At 41.6% G+C, this 18,819-nt stretch overlaps 1 protein-coding gene across 17 annotated transcripts in view; it reads left to right on the forward strand.

Annotated features, from left to right (window-relative positions):
- Window positions 1–2,617: 2,617 nt before the first annotated feature.
- The window catches only part of TTF2 (transcription termination factor 2), a 56,705-nt gene continuing 40,503 nt past the window's right edge, over window positions 2,618–18,819 (forward strand). For all 17 annotated transcript variants that reach the window (XM_027091173.1, XM_027091180.1, XM_027091181.1 and 14 more), the window contains exons 1-7: window positions 2,618–2,689; window positions 2,769–2,871; window positions 5,228–5,314; window positions 14,883–14,949; window positions 15,765–16,766; window positions 17,079–17,193; window positions 17,533–17,715. In XM_027091173.1, the coding sequence (XP_026946974.1) occupies window positions 2,662–2,689; window positions 2,769–2,871; window positions 5,228–5,314; window positions 14,883–14,949; window positions 15,765–16,766; window positions 17,079–17,193; window positions 17,533–17,715 (1,585 nt within the window). In that variant the 5' untranslated portion in view covers window positions 2,618–2,661. The remainder of the gene's footprint in view (window positions 2,690–2,768; window positions 2,872–5,227; window positions 5,315–14,882; window positions 14,950–15,764; window positions 16,767–17,078; window positions 17,194–17,532; window positions 17,716–18,819) is intronic.

Here is an 18,819-nt window from a genome sequence, read left to right on the forward strand (position 1 = left end):
TGTATGTATTTTGAAAAGTGTATATTGTATAATTCACTATAGTTTATGACCACCTTTCACAAAAAAATTTGTTTGTATTTTCACTCTTATAAATATGATTAAGTGGGACAAACTGTCCAGAGCTTAAACATTTTGTTCTAGCATATCCCAAATTTATGGGAGAAATATTTCCCCTTTCTGTGATTTGGCTGTGAACACTTTCATGGGGTTGGACCTGATACTGGCTTGAATACTTGCAGAGGAAGAGCTTCTTCCTCAATGGGATATTTAAGAGGCCCCAATTTTGTCTTATTTGTTTCAAAAAGACATTATTCAATAAATAATTAAATTATCATGCCCCTTTTCCTGCAAATCCAGTATTCATGGTCCTCTTCTCTTAATACAGCATTAAAAATGTGCATAAAAAACTCTCAATGCAAGAATTACAATCTGGGAATAATGGAAATGCCTCTATTTATTTATTTGTTTTTTGCTCCTTTCCTGTCTCTACGTTTATCTATAGGTGTTTCAGAAGGGATAGTTATGTATAAACTAACTCCATTTTGCTTCCAGACACATCTTTATCTAGTCCTACAGAGTTTACTGCTAACTCCACTCATCTTGACATTTAAATACTATTTTACATTGTTATTTAAGTGTTCAGTATGTGCTAGTTCTGTCTCCTCCAAATACTGAGCAAGCTCTTTGTGGTTAGAATAGTCATCTTAGGGCTTTCCTGGTGGCGCAGTGGTTGAGAGTCCGCCTGCCGATGCAGAGGACGCGGGTTCGTGCCCCGGTCCGGGAGGATCCCATGTGCCGTGGAGCAGCTGGGCCTGTGAGCCATGGCCGCTGAGCCTGCGCGTCCGGAGCCTGTGCTCCGCAACGGGAGAGGCCACAACAGTGAGAGGCCCGCGTACCGCAAAAAAAAAAAAAGAAAAAAGAAAAAAGTCATCTTAAACTTTGTGTATGAATAAATGAATTGTATATTTCTCAAGCACGTGGTCCACACTGGGCACAAAAAATGCTAATAAGGGCTCATTTAATTAATAAATGATAACTTGGGCTTCCCTGGTGGCGCAGTGGTTAAGAATCCGCCTGCCAGTGCAGGTGACATGGGTTAGATTCCTGGTCCGAGAACATTCCACATGCCACGGAGCAACTAAGCCCGTGCGCCACAACTACTGAGCCTGCGCTTCTAGAGCCCGTGCTCCGCAACAAGAGAAGCCGGCTCACCACAACGAAGAGTAGCCCCCGCTCGCCGAAACTAGAGAAAGCCCGCGTGCAGCAACGAAGGCCCAACGCAGCCATAAATAGATAAATAAATAAAATCTATTAAAAAAATAAATAAATGATACCTCAGGTTTGTCTCCCCTCCTCTGGAACCCCTAGGACATTTACATTTATCATTTAGCCCAGATTTCCTAGAATTTGCAATTTCCTGTCCTACGGTCTCCATAAGTACAGTTGCACACACCATATGTCTGGACATATGGTCCTCAGTAGTTGTAAGACGAAGCCATCTTTCTTGCAGTAAGTCTCTGATTTCTATTTCTCCCTTTTTGTTGACTAAGAGATCTGATTACGATTTCAAATAGTCCCCTTTCTTTTAACTTCACCCTCTATTTTTAATATTACAAAAAGCATACTAGTAGAAAAAGTCTGACAATACAAAGTGTGCAAAATAAAACTCCCTTTCACCAAAGACAATCTATTTCTCCTGTTGTTTCCACTTTGAAACATTTCTAACTCAGGTCTCCTACACCGAGCACCTAGAGAACATTGAGTACACAGAGGAGGCGGCTGCGCTGTCCCCTGGGCACCCGTCGGCAGACGGCCCACTCGCTAATTCTCTGACCTCGGGTGAGTCACTCAAACGTCTATGAGTGTCGGGGGTCCTTAAAATGCTGCGCATGTCACCAGGTTGTCAAGAGAGATATGTATGGGTTAGCGCTTTGTGTTGTGTAGCCCTAGTCTTTATGCCGGCTTTACGATAGATTTGCCAGTTCATCCTGCAGCTTTAAAGGACGCCCCATCAGCCCTCACTCGCGCCCCGCCCCTCGCCCCTAAATTGCAAATCCAGTGCCTCCTCCTGCGGTGGCCGCTTCTCAGGGTCTCCTCCCCTCCCCAGTGACCCCTCGCGGAGGCAGAGCGCCCACTAGCGCCAGGCCCCGGCTCGCAGATGACCGCGAAGCTCCAGGCGCTCTTGGCTTCCGGGAGAAGGCAGCTTTCTTTGCAGAGGAGTTTGTAACGTCTGCTTCCTCTAGGGCCGCCTCTAGATCTTAAATGAATATACGCTAGAGTAGTCCCGCTCACTGTCCCGTTCTTTCGTCTTCCAAGACCTGCAAAACAAAGCTTCCCTCGGCCCGGAAGCCCTGCCAGCCCCCAAGCCTCCCTCTAGCACCAGCCACGCCCCACCAACCAGACCAGGTTCCCCCCTCCGCCCCTTCGCCTCATTTTTGATTTCGGCGCGCCGCGAGCCTAGGTTGGAGGTGAGCACACTCCCCGTCTGATTGACTGATTGTAGCTAGGGTGGGTGGGGCTAAGGCCGCGGCGGTGAATTATGGGGGTTAAGACTACAGGAGGTGGGTGACAATTGGTTCCTGAATGAGGAGGGCGGAGTAAAAGGCGGAAGCAGGCGTTGGGGGTGGGGGTGATTTCGGGGAAGAGGAAAGAAGTAGTGGGATGGAAGTGGTTGGGTGTCCACAGCACGGTAGGAGGTCAGGGTGGTAGGGTCCTTCGGGGTCTGTCAGCCTAGCGTGGCGTAATCATTGTCGACCTTCTCTCCTCAGGGACCTTATGTTTTCTGAAGACCGGCGTCCGAGATGGCCCGAATAAAGGAAAGAGCTTCTTCGTGTGCCCGGCGGACACATGCAGCTTCGTGCGGGCCACCGAGTAGGTCTCGAGCTGGGCACGGTTCCCTGCAACTGCGCGTGGCCTCCCAGGAGGAGTCTCCGGCTCCCCGCTTCCCACAAGGACTAGGAGAGCTGGGACCCCTGGTCTGCGGAGCCAGGGCCCTTTAAGTAGTTGGTAATCCCAGGAAAGCGTGGCATGTTAGGGACACGCTCCGCCACTGCTTCCTGTGTGACCCAAGGCTGGTTACTTTCCCTCTCTGGGCCGCCAATTCCCTCCCTTATAACATGGAGGATTGGCTACATCTGGATCCTTCTGGTCCTTTTCAGTTCTGGGTTTCTGTTCACCAGTCAGGCCTTGACCCTCCCTTCTCCTGCTTGAACATTACCCCCGTCCCATTTAAGTGAGGCATACAGGCATAGCAGAAATTAACTGGTGCCAGCTTTGCACTAGTTTTAGGCCGAACTGGTTTTTATTTATTTATTTTAAAAATTTTATTTATTTATTTATTTTTGTTTGCATTGGGTCCTCGTTGCTGCACGCTGGCTTTCTCTAGTTGGGGAGAAAGGGGGCTACTCTTCGTTGCGGTGCGCAGGCTTCTCACTGCGATGGTTTCTCTTGTTGTGGAGCACAGGCTCTAGGCACGTGGGCTTCAGTAGTTGTGGTGCATAGGCTCCGTAGCTGTGGCGCATAGGCTCAGTAGTTGTGGCTCGTGGGCTCTAGAGCACAGGCTCAGTACTTGTGGTGCATGGGCTTAGTTGCTCCGCAGGATGTGGGATCTTGGCGGACTAGGGCTCGAACCGGTGTCCCCTGCATTGGCAGGCAGATTCTTAACCACTGCGCCACCAGGGAGGCCCTCCAACTGGTTTTTAAATGTTTGAAGTTAGAACACTCTGGTAGTCAGATTAACAGCCCCCTTTAAAAATAGTATTCTCTGCATTTAAGTGGTGAGATTGATATTCCAAAGAAACAAATTACTTTAGGGATTAAAGCTGAAAGAAACATCAGAAATCCTGAAATAAACATCAGAAATCTGATTCAGCAGTCTAATTTTTTACGAAGGTGAAAGCTGAGACCCAGAAATATTAAGCATCTTCTTTGAAGTGAGGAAAGTTAATACTGTTCTCATAAAGTGTTGTTAATGTTTTCACAGTACCAAGTGTCCACAGTTTCTATGTGAAATTTTAAACTGTCACATCATTATGCATTTTTCCTGCTTTCTACTTAACTTGGTTTAGAAAAGGTATTTTTCTACATATGTAAGGCACATAATGGATATCAATACTAGAAAATAAAGTATTTTTTCAACACATACATTAACTTCTCATGTTTCCCCCAAATGATTTAGATGATTTGTGTTTTTGTTATGCTTTGAAACTAAGTTGAAGATTTTTACCCTTTTTCAGATTTAGAAAATAAATTTTTAGAGAAAATATTTTCTTAGCCTTCTAATAAGCTTTTACATTTGAAAGAAATTACTGGGATCCAATTTAATTAAATACAAAGTGACTCTGTTTAAATCAGTGTTAAATCTTTAGAAGGGACCAAAAAAAATACTCAAGCTATCAACACCATATCATTATGGCAGAGTTTACTGTTTAATTTCTGATATCTATATGGAGCTTCTTAGGTTCAGTACCTAGCTCAGGTTTCATGAGACATGAAAGCACATTCAGATTTGTAGGAGTTAAACATTAATAGAAGCATAAGATTTGGTTTTAAGTGAAGAGAAAAATGTCCTTAGATAGCTTACCATTTATAAGAACATATTGCTATACAAACTAGTACAATAATATTTGATATGAAGACGGTTATTTGATAAATTCGACCTCTTTGGAATGTCTAGTAACCAGAATATAAGCAAAAAGACAAAGAAAATGTCACAGGTCATGTGAGACTACTTTAGATCTTCACTCTCAAATGTTATACATAAATTCTTTCATAGTAAGAAGTTGGAAGGGAGGAGTTGAACTTATGCCAACCAAGCATGAAGCAAATTAGTAGAGTGTGTTTGCAGAGTTGGCATGTGAACAACACTGAGTGACAGCAAACAGGTTATCAGGAAGAAGGATGATGGAAGAACCTGGGGAAAATTCACAGCTTGGAGGTATCGCAGTATAGTGGTCACATAGCACAGTATCATTTTAAACTTGAGTCCTCAGGAAAAAGATAGGTATATTTACTGTCATATTTTATTTGGGGGCATGAGAAGAGATGAAAGCTGTGGGCCCTTTCCCCAGGGAATGCACTTAGACATAAAAGTGGGGGGGATTTACAAACCCAGTAGAGGTCATACATGGACCCTTAAGTTTAAAACCCATATTCTGGATTTAATTTTAGGATATTGACCTCTATTCTTTGCCTCCTAAAACAAAATTTCAATTTTTTTTCCCTCTAGCATTCCTGTTTCTCATTGTTTATTGCATGAGGACTTTGCGGTAGAGCTTCAGGGTCTGTTTCTATCACAGGGCGAGAAAGAATACAGGTAAGTGTCTAAAAGGAACAGCTAAGTGTATTTTTGTTTTGCTTGGCCTGGTGGGGTTACAGTCAGGTGTTTTCCTAGGATTGACTATTCTTTAAAAGTCATTAAAAAACAAACGGTATTTCTATATATATTGAATACCTTTTGGGCTGTCACTTCCTGAGGTTAATGTGAGAAGCCTGACTTCCGGTTAATTTCTGGATAAACTGCTCTCCCTCCCTCCCTCTCCAGCTCTCAAGTAGCGAATTTAACATCAGCCCACCAGTGGTCATTAACTTGTACTAACTCGTCAACTTTCTCATTCTGGTAGTACAATGAGGTAATGTGTAAAAATGTCTAATGTATGTTACGTACTCAATAAATGCTAGTTTCCCTTTTATGGGAACTCAGAGAAAGGGCAGAGAAGTCTATATAGGTGGCAGATATTTGTCATGAGTATTGAAAAATAAGTAGGAATTCGCTAGGGGCAAAAAAGAGGTCATATTTAACAGATCAGTATCCTGCATTAGTGTACAGGGGCATGAAGTAATTGCAAGCATTTGGTTCAGTAGTTAGCATATATTTGAGTGGAGACTTCAGAAGATAAGGCTGGCCAGGAAGGCAGGGGCCAGATGTAATGTTTTTATATGATATTCTGTGCAGTTTGGAATTTATGTATTCTAGATCAATATTTCCCCCCAAGTATAGGCATTCAAGTACCATCTTTACAACTTTTACATAACTGAAAACTGCCTGTACTACTGTATTTCTTAACTGAGTTATGCATGCAGTAAGATGCACAGTTCTTTTAAGTGTTCAACCGGTTGAGTTTTGAGAAAGGTATATACCCATCCTTATAACCAAGATCCCAGTCAAAATATAGAATATTTATTTCCATTACCCCATTAAGTGCCATTGGATCCCTTCTAGTTAATCCCCCCACCCACTGTAGCCAGTCATTGTTTTGATTCATACTGTATGTATTCTTTTGTATCTGGCTTTTATGTAACAGTATCTGTGAGATTCATCCATGTGGTTGTGTGTATCAGTAATTCATTTTTTTAAAATAAATTTATTTACTTTTTGGCTGCGTTGGGTCTTCGTTGCTGCGCACGGGCTTTCTCTACTTGTGGCGAGCGGAGGCTGCTCTTCGTTGCGGCGTGCGGGCTTCTCATTGCGGTGGCTTCTCTTTGTTGCAAAGCACGGGCTCTAGGGCATGCAGGCTTCAGTAGTTGTGGCGTGCAGGCTCAGTAGTTGTGGCTCGCGGGCGCTACAGCACAGGCTCAGCAGTTGTGGCGCATGGGCTTAGTTGCTCTGCGGCATGTGGGATCTTCCTAGACCAGGGATCGAACCCATGTGTCCTGCATTGGCAGGCGGATTCTTAACCACTGCGCCACCAGGGAAGTCCCCAGTAATTCATTCTTTATTATTGCCCAGTTGAATTCCATTTTATGAATACCATTTTGAATACCATTTATGAAGACCATTTTGTTTCATGTGGTTTTTTGCCATTTCTGTATATCTTCTTTGATGGAGTATCTGTTTAAAATTTTTGCCCATTTTTTAAATTGAAATTTTTAAATGACATAATTGTAGAGTCACAAGTAATTAAAAGAAATATTGACAGTACAGAGAGATCCTCTGTAGACTTTACCTAATGGTAACATTTTGCAAAATTTAGTATAATATCATAACTAGGATATTGATATTTATATTGATAATTCACTGATCTCATTTGTAAAGATAGTTTTACTTGTACTAATTTGTGTGTGTACACATACATTTAGTTCTATACAACTTTATCAAGTGTAGTTTTGTGTATTCACTACAACAGTCAAGATATTGAGTGGTTCCATTACCGGAGGATCCTTCTTGTTGCCCTTTTATAACCACATCCACCTTCCTCGTTTCCCCCTGTTCACCCCTGCCAATCATGAACCTGATCTACAGCTCTAAAATTTTGTCATTTCAGAATGTTACATACATGGAATCATATAGCATGACTTTGGGGGATTTTTGCCTATTTTTAAAATTGAGTTGTCTTTTGTTATTGAGTTGAGAGAGTTCTTTATGTATTCTCTGTAGAAGTCCTTCGGTGGATATATGGATTGTGAATGTTTACTCCCCATCTGTGGCTTTCACTTTCTTGACTATCTTTTGAGGAGCAGAAGCTTTTCATTTTATGAAGTCCAATTTATCATTTTGTTATGGTTTGTGCTTTTTGTGTTCTCTGAGAAATCTTTGCCTACCTCAAGATCATAAAGTTCTCCAGTGGTTTCTTCTAGAAGTTTTATAGTTTTTTTTTTTAATGACTTTTTTGTTTAGTCTATGCTCTACCTCATATTATCAATAATTTGGGGTACCTCATGAGATTCAAACTGAGGCTCATTTAATTTTTCATATAGTAATGAATGAATGTTATTCAATTGTTTCAGCACCATTTTTTGAAGAATGTTATTCAATTGTTTCAGCACCATTTTTCCTTTCGCCGTGGAAACACTTGTCACCTTTGTTGAAAAATCGGTTGACCACCACGTGTGGGTCTGTTTTTGGACTTGCTAAGCTCTTCCATTGATCTATTTGCCTATCCTGATAAGATCAGATAAGGTCGTGTGAATCCAACTTTCCTTTTCAAGATTGGCTATTCTAGGTCCTTTACATTTCCATATAAAATGTAGAATCGACTTTTAAAATTTCCTCAGAAAACTCAGTTGGGATTTCATTGAACCTATATAGATGAGTTTGGGGAGAACTGACATCAATATTGATCTTCCAGTTCATGAGCATGGTATATTATTTATTTATGACTTTTAAAATTTCAGCATTACGGAATAGTTCTCATTATAGAGTACTATACCCTTTTGGTTAAATTTAGTCCTCAGTGTTAATGTTTTTTGACACTGTTGTAAGTGGAATTTTTTTTTTGGCTGTACCATGCGGTTTGTGGGATCTTAGTTCCCCAACCAGAGATTGAACCCTGGCCATTGGCAGTGAAAGTGCAGAGTCCTAACCACTCGACCGCCATGGAATTCCCTATAAATGGAATTTTTAAAAAATTCACTTTTCTGTTGTTTTTTGCTAGTACAGTGGTGCCAGTAAGCCTCCAGTACGTGAAGTTAGGATGTTCTCCTTTACACACTACTGGGGGCCCTGAATCATACAGAGATATTGTCCTATGTGGTAGGAAGACGCCGAAGAACTTTATTCAGTTTACATTAAAAGAAGCACTATGGAAGTTAGATTAGGAAGTGAAGGCAGTGGAGGCACGGAGCCCACTGAACTAATAGTTGCTATTGAATGCCTACTACGTGGCATATTCTTTACCTCTTATCTTCATAAAATCTGCTGTGAGAGGTTTCAATATCCCTGTTGTATAGACAGATGAGGAAACATTTAGAGAGGTTAGAGAAGAAATCTGAGGTACCATGGTTATGATGTGGCATCACTGGGATTTGAGCCTCGGTCTAACCAACTCCAGGCACACCCACCTTCTCTAAGTGAAAGATGGGTTTGGATTGAAGCCCTGGCAGTGGAGTTGGGTGCGCTTAGACTGGAGAACACTTGCTGAAATGGATACGGCACGTTTCCTGGTAGGGTGTTTAAGCATGTTTAAGCATGTTCTTTCCTCCATTTACTCAGCTGGGACAGTGGTCATGGTAGCCCCGATTTCACTCAGTTGTGAGGGTTCACTGAGGCCGTGTGTGTGGTGCACTTAGTCTGGCGTTCGGCACGTGGTCAGTGCTCAGGAAATGGTTGCCTAGTTGGGTGTATGGATGATGAGTTTACCATTAAGCAAGACAAGGAAGGAAAGGTAACATCAGTAGAGGATGGCTAACACATACAGCTTTGGACTCATTGTGTCTTATGTATGTATGAAACCAGCTAGCAAAGTGAGTGGGCAGCTCCGAAGAAAGGTCTAAGCTGAAGACAGAAGTTTGAGAACTTGTCTCTAATATTCTTCACACTAGGTAGATGAGGCTGAGAGGTGATCATTATTTTAAAAATAGAAAAAGAATGCTTGAATGTATTTATTTTAGTCCAGATCTAGAACACTTATTAGGAGGTACTTACTAGAGCTTTAAAAAGCTTGTTTTAGGACAAATAAAATACAGTTCTGCAACACTCAACAAATTAAAAACAAAGCAAAAAATCCAACAAGTACCTTGATAGGTGGTACAGGCTGGAAATTTAAAAAGAAATAGGTGATGTGTCTATGGATGATGACTTCCTTAGCAGACAGCAAGGCATTTAGCCAGAACCCCTGTACTCTGGAGAACGATGTCAGGGAGTACAGCCTTTCCTTCCCCAAAACTGGGTTTTCTTTTCAGGAACTTAAAGTACTTTACATGCTTGAATTAATACCATTATGTTTAACGCTTAACCTAGCTAGGAGACAGGTGTAGCAGAGTAATGCAGGGGAGGTATAAACCAAAGTAGGACTAAGATGCGCATTTTTGGTACCTTGGAGTAAAGCCGCTTTTGTGTGTAGTTCTCTAACTAAACACCAGATGGTACCACTCACCAGCGTTTGACTGACCCTCAGCCATGAGCATTTTTAATGCCCAGTTTATGGGCATTAAAGAAAACTATGATAGTCCCTCGGTAGAACCAGAGGGAACAACCCTTGCTTTGACGTTAATGATGTGGCACACGTTGATATACAGATGTTGGACATTGTCATCCAGCTCCTGAGTTCATGTTCTCTCCCCTCTCTCTCTCTCTTTTAGCTTTCATTCTCAAGGATATGGGGTCAAAATAGATGGTAATATTCTTTTGTCTGTAGTTGGGTAAAACCAACTAGTTATTTTAGTTCTTTAAATAACTAGTTGTAGTGGGATGTTCAAAATACTTCATTTTTCATACCACTTGAATCTTTGCATGTCTAGGAAACTCCTTGTATGGTTGGTTACTGGGTAGAATTGACATGCAGGTTATTTAACCCAGTGATGATTACTTAGGCTGATGACGGAGAGGCATTTGGGCATGAACCAGACCCATGCAGAAGGACCTCAGGCCCAGCAACCCATGAAGAACTCCACTCAATAAAGCCAGGACTTTTACTAGGTGCTGTAGAGTGTCGTGCACTGCGCTGTATCATAGAAGTAATCCTTGTGTGGAGAGGATATTAACCCTTTGTAATATGTGTAGAAATTACTTTCGCCAGTTTGCCTTTTTTTTTTGCGGTACGCGGGCCTCTCACTGTTGTGGCCTCTCCCGTTGCGGAGCACAGGCTCCGGACGCGCAGTCTCAGCGGCCATGGCTCACGGGGCCAGCCGCTCCGTGGCACGTGGGATCCTCCAGGACCAGGGCACGAACCCGTGTCCCCTGCATCGGCAGGCGGACTCTCAACCACTGCGCCACCAGGGAAGCCCCCCCAGTTTGCCTTTTGGCTTGTAATTTCACCTATAGTATTTTTACTATATGGAAGTTTAATACTTTTATGTAGTCAAATTACTAAATCCTTTCTCAGCTGCAGGATTTTGTCATTCCCTTTTCACTTTAGGATTACAAAAATATTCATCTCCATTTTTTTCCTAGAACATTTACAGTTTCATTCTTTTTTTTTTTTAAATACATTTGTCTACTTATTTATTTTTGGCTGCGTTGGGTTTTTGTTGCTGCGTGCGGGCTTTCTCTAGTTGTGGTGAGCGGGGGCTACTCTTCGTTGTGGTGCTCAGGCTTCTCATTGTGGTAGCTTCTCGTTGCAGAGCACAGGCTCTAGGCGCTCGGGATTCAGTAGTTGTGGCACACGGGCTCAGTAGTTGTGGCTTATGGGCTCTAGAGCGCAGGCTCTGTAGTTGTGGCACACGGGCTTTGTTGCTCCGCGGCATGTGGGATCTTCCAAGACCAGGGCTCGAACCTGTGTCCCCTGCATTGGCAGGTGAATTCTTAACTATTGTGCCACCAGGGAAGTCCTACAGTTTCATTCTTTACATTTTTTGTTCCATCTTGAATTTTTGTGTAAAAGAATGAGGTAGAAATCCAGCTTTATGTTTCTCCATTGCTGCATATATAGATGTGAACCCATATTTCTAAAGTCCCTGTGACACAATTGGGATAAGAGACACACGGAGGTTGGCGAGCAGTCCGATCTGCACATTAGAGTGCTATATTGGATGTGTTCAAATGCCAGATGCTTCTGTGACTGTAAGACTAACAGTAGGAGATTAAGGCTGATGAAGGTTACTGAGAAAGTGGAGGAACTGAGACTTGGATTTGGCCTTGAATGACCTCTTGCTGGTTTCTTCATCATTATTGTTCATAACCTATGTCCTGGAAAATAATTAATGAATATACTGTAGAAATTATGCTCTTTTTTCATAGTGGAATCAGTATTTGCTTTCTCTATGAGAATATATTTCCACTGCTTTCTCTGTTGATTTACAATTTAATAAATGTAACAAACTTTTTATCCTAAAAGCAGAGAAGCCCACCCAGATTGATTTTAATAAAAATGTAAGTAGAAGCATTTTTGCACTGTGCCTAGCACATAGTTGATGCTCAGTGTGTGTTGTTTTCTTCCCTGTTTCTCCAAATCTTGCCCTTCTCCTGAAAGTCTTTGAGGCGTGGGCTTTAAAACAGATACTATAAAATATTCTTTCAGTAAATGTTTCAAGTACTTGATACACTTTCAACAACAGCAGGAATTTGTTCTTGACTTATTTTCGTAAGTAGTAGTACTCCTTAATGGTAGCCAGTACTTTGAATTTTCATGTATTCAAGGCATTTCAGAAATTTTCAGAACTATATGTTCAATATAGTATCCTACTGCAGTAAGAAAAATTAGAAACCAATACATGTTTTTTAAAATTGTGAGCTTGAATGGGAAAACTGTGAGTTTGTATGAGAGAGGCTGGTCCTGTTTTCTTTTTAACTTGACGTTTATGGAATACTTGTCCATTTGGGGCTTGTTATCTTTGCTTCTATGTCCAAGTGAAGCATGGCGTTGAGGGGTCATGACCTGCTCAGGGTTTGTTTTTGAGTTAGGACTCAGACTGTTGTGATGACTGTTGTATATCACAGTACTAATTTAAGAAGTTTGAAAAAGAACAAGAAATTAAACGGAAAGAAAGCAGAAAGAAGGAATTAGTGCAGGTAAAACAAATTTAATGAGTTAGAAAGCAGCAAAAAGAGAACTAATAAATAAAACCTAGAAGCTAATTGATGAAGAAAAACAATGAAGGCTCTAATCCACAGTATGAGATATAGATAGTTGCCTACGGATATATTAAAACACATGTGAAATGACATATACAAAAGGTTGTTCGTTGTGATATTGCTTTTAATAGGAAAGAATTGGAAACAACCAAACTGGCCCCATCAAGAGGGTCTGGTTAAATAAATAATGGAACATCCTTATAGTGGAAAACTGCAACTGTGTAAAAAACTGTGCAGCTGTAGGGGAAAAAAAAAAAAAAAAATATATATATATATATATATATATATATATGGAAGTCCTTTATGTATATGTTTTTATAGAAGAATCTCCAAGACATTGTTAAGTTTAAAAAAAAAAAGCAAGCAAGGTATTTAGTACCTTGAGTAGAGAAGGAAGAAATAAAATATTATATTGATCTGAATATGCATTAAAACCATCTCTGGAAAGGCAAACAAAAAATTAGTGAAAATGGTTACTTGGGAGGGATGTGAACAGAACATATGAGGAGGGGGTGCTTTTCACTGCCATTTTACACTTTTTGATTGAGTATATTACCTATTTAAACAATTAAAATATGTTATTTTAAAAGCTCTTATTTAACTGATTACATGTTTTTGAGAAGTCGTTTGGGGTAAGGAAAAAATCAGTAGGTTCTGTTTAATTCAGCAATACTTAACTATTATGTACAAAAGGTGAAGCTTAGTTACGAATGAAGAGATCATATATGGTTATAGCCTTCTGGTTGCTGAAAATATAGTTGGGCAGACAGGCAGATACAAGTGTACGACAACTATATACAACAAAAATAGAGAAGCAGTACAATGAATGAACAGGGCAGGGGATGTGCGAAAACCTTGCAAAGGAGGTATGTCTTGAACTAGGTGTGGAGGGACCTGTAGGACTTTGACAGCTGGTGATGGGGTAATGGTGGGCAAATAGGGATAAGGAGGACATCCTTTGGATGGAAGATGGTACACATGCAAAGTCCAGTAGGATGGAGAGTGCGTGGCTTAGTTTGAGGATGGGACAGGGTAGCCATTTCTGGATAGCTGGAGTATAGGTAGTGTTTGTGTGAGCAGGGACTGTCTTGCACTGGGATGCAAGTCTGTATTCAGTCTTTTTTTTCTTAGTGGAAAATTGGAAATATATACAAAATTAGGATAGAATAATACCGCACATGAGCTTCAACAATCACCAATTCATGGCTAATCTTGTTCCATATATACCCTACCCTCTCCACCCCCCAACTCCTGCCATATTTGGAAACAGATCCCAGATAATGTCATTTCTTCTGTAAATATTTCAGTGAGTAGCTCTACAAGATATGAACTCTTTTTTTTTAACCAGTTGTATTACAGATTTCTAGTAGATTCATAAATGTTATAAATAGTTTATTTTTTGGTAGTTTTTATTCATTTGCTTAAGTCAAGATCTAAATAAGGTCCACAGATTGCAGTTGACTGATAGCTTTTTTAAGTCTCTTAAGTAGGTTCCCCCCAATCTTTTTTTCTCCCTTGTGATTTATTTGTTGAAGGAATCAAGTTGTTTATCTTAATAGCATTTCCCACTGTTAAGAGTTTGCAGATTACATCCCCTGGTCTAGTTTTATGTGTTCCTCTGTTGTTTGTATTTCCTGTAAATCGGTAATTGGATTCAAGTTTGACCAGATTCAGGTTAGTTTTTGTTTGTTTTGGTTTGGCTTGTTTTTTTTTTTGTTTTTAAATTTATTTTTGGCTGTGTTGGGTCTTTGTTGCTGCGTGCAGGCTTTCTCTAGTTGCGGAGAGCGGGGGCTACTCTTCATTGTAGTGGCTTCTCTTGTTGTGGAGCACAGGATCTAGGCACGCAGGCTTCAGTAGTTGTGGCACGTGGGCTCAGTAATTGTGGCTTGCAGGCTCTAGAGCGCAGGCTCCGTAGTTGTGGCGCACAGGCTTCGTTGCTCCACGGCATGTGGGATCTTCCCGGACCAGGGCTCGAAACTGTGTCCCCCGCCTTGGCAGGCAGATTCTTAACCACTGCGCCACCAGGGAAGTCCGTGGCTTGGTTTTTTTGTTTGTTTGTTTGTTTTTACTTTATGGGAAGTATTATGGCTTCCCATTAGGGACACATAATGTCTGTTTATCTCCTTTTTTCTGATTTTAGCAGTCCTTGCTGATCAGTGTTCCCATGTCAGTTATTCTGTAGAGTTAAAAGAATAAATCTATGAATACCCTCTGGTTACCATGACATCTGTATCCTTTTACTTCTCAGCTCTTATAAATATCCTGTGAGATAAAGATTTTTAAATGTCGTACATATAAGAGTAATTGGTTTCAAGTGACCTTTGAAAGCTGGTATCAAATAATTGTAAGATGTTTTCTTGGGTTAAAAACAAATTTATCTCTTGTTTTAATGTATTTTCACAAATTTGATTATTTCTGTTTTATACTTCATTAGGTTATTCTTCCGATGTGTTAGAAGTAAGGCAGAGGGGAAGCAATGGTGTGGAAATATCCCATGGCAGGTAGGAATTATTCATCTGTTTTCAAACCTGACTATTAAGATTGTTTAATCTGTGGGATCACCTGAAAAGACCCTGAAGTCCAGTATAAACTGCTTTTCATTGTACTGTCTCTGAAAGACAGTTCTTTTCTTTAAGCATGATAGACCTTGTTGGGACTCTTAATTCAAAGGACCATTTGGGTCTTAAATATAGTTAGTATCCTGCTATTTAAGGAAAAAGTTAAATTTACTTGACTAACTTCAGCATGTTTTTATAGACTGATATCTATTTGATGTTGGTATAAGCTGAGTGTATTCATAAGCTTTTAGAATGTGAGAATTAGGAGAGACCCTACAGAAATCCAGTACATGAGGAGCTAGACTGTACAAGGTCATGAAACTTGTTTTTGTAGGGAGATAGCTTGGACTTAAGATTCTGGATTTGTACCGTGAAACCTTCCTAAAGCCAAAATCAAAGCAAGTATAGGGTACTGTTTAGGTTTTGGGAAAAGTTCATCTTGAGAGAGTAGTTTTTCATGAAAAGTATACATTGTGGCTATTGCTATTATTAAAACACTTTGACTTGGTCACTACTGTTCCTTGAGGCCTGGAAAAGCAGTGATCACGGACAGAGAAGGAAGCAAGCATTGAAAGTACTGTTAAGAAACGAATTCTTTGTGAGTTTGGCAGTCCTTTCTAGAGGGAGAAATGATCCTAGGAACATTCAGAAAAATTGGACTGCTTTTACTGTGTTTCCATTTCCTCTGAAAAAAAGGTATTCTAGATGTTAAGGTTGCTTTAATATTTTATATTAAGATTATTTCCTTTGTCTTTTAGGATCCTAATTCCGAAGAACATTCTGTAACCAGTAAGTCTCAGCATGCCTCTGAGATATCTCGTTATCCTTCCAGCCAGCAGAGAAACCCGTTCAAGTTAATTGACAAGAATCAAGAACCATCCCTCCGGAAGCAGTTCATCAAAGGTGAAGATGAGGAAAAGACAGCTGATAAGAAGCAAAGGGAAAAAAGAGATCCACTCCTGGATCAAAAGAAGGAACAGAAGCCTGAATCTAAGTGCTGGATGGAGGAAGATCTCTCATCTGGCCTGGTGGTAAAGGAAAAACAATCAGCTGTTCAAGAGATGCAGCGAGGGGAGAAGACAGAGTTTCGTAGTGCTGCAAAGGAGGTTGAAGGGGTGCACAAAAGAAACCTATTTGAGATGAAATCCAAACAGGTCCGTGGGAATGAGCTGAGAGAACCGTCTGCATCTCAGGAGAAGTCAAATGGTGAGAGACATTCTCTCCAAAAAGAATCAGAACCTCCAAGGGAAAAGGAAACTAAGCCTTTGCCTCGAATTGTTCACAGTCAACACCCAATAAGCCAGTCCCTGAAAGGGGGACACCTCAGCAAGGAGCACCCCAAGAGCTGGGAGGCTAGAGAAACAAAGGCAAAGAAGGACGCAAGCACGCAGACCCTCCAGAAGAGTCTGCTCCAGGGCCATTTGCAGGCACAGCCGGAGACCCGGGGCACGCCTGCTCCAAAGGGACTGGCTGCTCAGCCTGCACCGCTGGCCGCAGGGCACCCCCAGGGAGAGATGCGAGACGCCGATACAAGCAGTGGTGACAGTGAGGAAGGTGATGTTGTTTTTTTTTCCTCTAAGCCAGGGAGCCCCTTGCTCTTTGACTTGACTCTAGACTCACAGAAGAAGAAGAACCTTAAATTCCCTGGTCAGAGTGTGCAAAGAAAAATTTCTCCTGACTCAGGCGTTTCCAAGAAGGGAGAACCTTCAGACCCAGAAGCCCAACGTGTGTACCTCACAACACAGCTGAAACAAAAGAAGGTACTACTGACCTGTGTTTTGTTTGTAAGTTTGGAGCATTGCTGTGGGCAGATAAGGGACACCACAAACAAGTTAAATATATTAACATGAGAAGGGTTTTAGTGGTGAATGTTTAGTTTCTGCCTTTTGCTATGTTTATATTTTCAGGCTTGGTAAGTCACCTGGGTTTAGAAAGAAAAAAGTTTCTGGTTTTCACACATATAGTTAAAAGACCGTGATTTCAGAGTTTTAGCATTTTAGGCTATTTTAATCTGAAACTATCTTTCTAATGACTTGAGAGGAGCGACCCATGTTATAGGATCTGTTTTCCAGAGCACACTGGCATCTGTGAACATCCAGGCTCTTCCAGACAAGGGTCAGAAGTTGTTCAAGCAACTTCAGGAGCTGGAGGATGCGCTGAGTGCCCTGGCCCTCTCCCCAGAGCAAGGTAAAAGGGGTTCTGCCCCCAAACCCGCAGTTTGCATGAACTTCAGGAGACGTTCGAGAGGCGTTTCAATAAAGCATAGGTTGACTCATTCACTTGCTCATCTTGTTATCTGTTACTGAGCTTCCTTTATAAGTTATACCTGTGATTTATAAAAACTTCCCCCTATTTCCTGTGGACTCAAGTCTTTTTCCCATTGTTTAAGAAATGGTTTAAATGCTGTGTTCTCTCAGCAATGTTCCCCAGCTCATGGCGATCCCACCCTCTCTTGACCTCACCTCATGCGTAGAATTCCTTCACTTTTCTGAAGTGTAATCTGTTCTTCCCTTGTTTTTTGAGCAGGCACTAATGAGAAGAGTAACACTCAAGTACCACAGCAGAGTAACTTCACCAAAACGACCACTGATCCTCCCCACTTGGTGCCTCCCAAACCCCTGCAGGGCCAGGATCTCCAGCCTCTGGGTTGTCTAGGACTGAAGGCTGCCCGCCAGGAGGCTGCTGGAGGGTCTGATCAGTGCTGTGGAGGTGAGATCCGAGGCCCTGGCCCTGGTGGGAACCGCTACACATACGAGTTAAATGCTACCTCGTAGATACCTTTGTAACCACGCAAAGGGAGAAACCATTCTGAGTTGCCTGTGTGATAAAGCTCGTGATGCTCAGCTAAGCTTATACACAGCATAATTTAGATCTTTGTGAGGGCAGAGACTGTGTCTGCCCTGTTCAGTGACCTTGTTCACAGTCCTTGATCGGTCGGCCTGGTGGTCGGCGTATGGGAGTCATCCAGTAAACGTTTGTGAATGAAAACTTGAGCTCATATCACGATGAGGGAGGCAGGCCAGTAGATATGTTTATAGTCCTTCTGTGTGTGTGTGTGTGTGTGTGTGTGCGCGCGCGTGTGTGCTCATGTGCACTGAGGCAGAGCAGGGGACTATGTGACCATGACCAGTAGACTCAGAGCAGCACCACCCAATTTAAATGAGTGTTTCCATCCCGAACTCTGCAGAAAACAATGAATTCAGAAGCACCCGCAGAATGAAGATCCCAGGTAGAGCCTCAACTATGTAATATGATTGGTTGGTTTGCTGACCAGGACACAGGACCTCTAGTGGGCTGGCAGCGAGGAGAAAAGCTAAAGCCAGTTTTCCTCCAACTGAGAACTGCTCGAGATATAGGGAGGGAAAAGGAGAGAAAAGAGAAAACAGGAGGAAAGGAGGGGAGAAAGGTTGGAGAACAGTAGTCAACAAGCGGGTAAGGAATAGATGGGGTGCCAGGTGAAGCAAAGGTCTCTCTAAAAGGGCACAGAGAAAACATACTTACGTGTATAAAATAGATAAACAACAGGGACCTACTGTATAGCACAGGGAACTATACTCAATATCTTGTAATAACCTATAATGGAAAAGAATCTGAAAAAGAATAATATATAAAGAATATGTGTGTATGTAACTGAATCACTTTGCTGTACACTTGAAACTAACACAACATTGTAAATTAACTATACTTCCATTAAAAAAAAAAAAGAAAAAGTACTTGGTCCAGTGGCACAGCATAGCTGTGCTCCAGACTGTTTGAAGAACATTGCTGTGTGACAGCGTCATTCAGTAATCACCATGGTGATGGAGTTGCCTA

Source organism: Aethalodelphis obliquidens, unplaced genomic scaffold (assembly GCF_003676395.1).
Source record: "Aethalodelphis obliquidens isolate GAN/ISIS:26980383/991018 unplaced genomic scaffold, ASM367639v1 scaffold70, whole genome shotgun sequence".
NCBI classification, from domain to species: domain Eukaryota; kingdom Metazoa; phylum Chordata; class Mammalia; order Artiodactyla; family Delphinidae; genus Aethalodelphis; species Aethalodelphis obliquidens.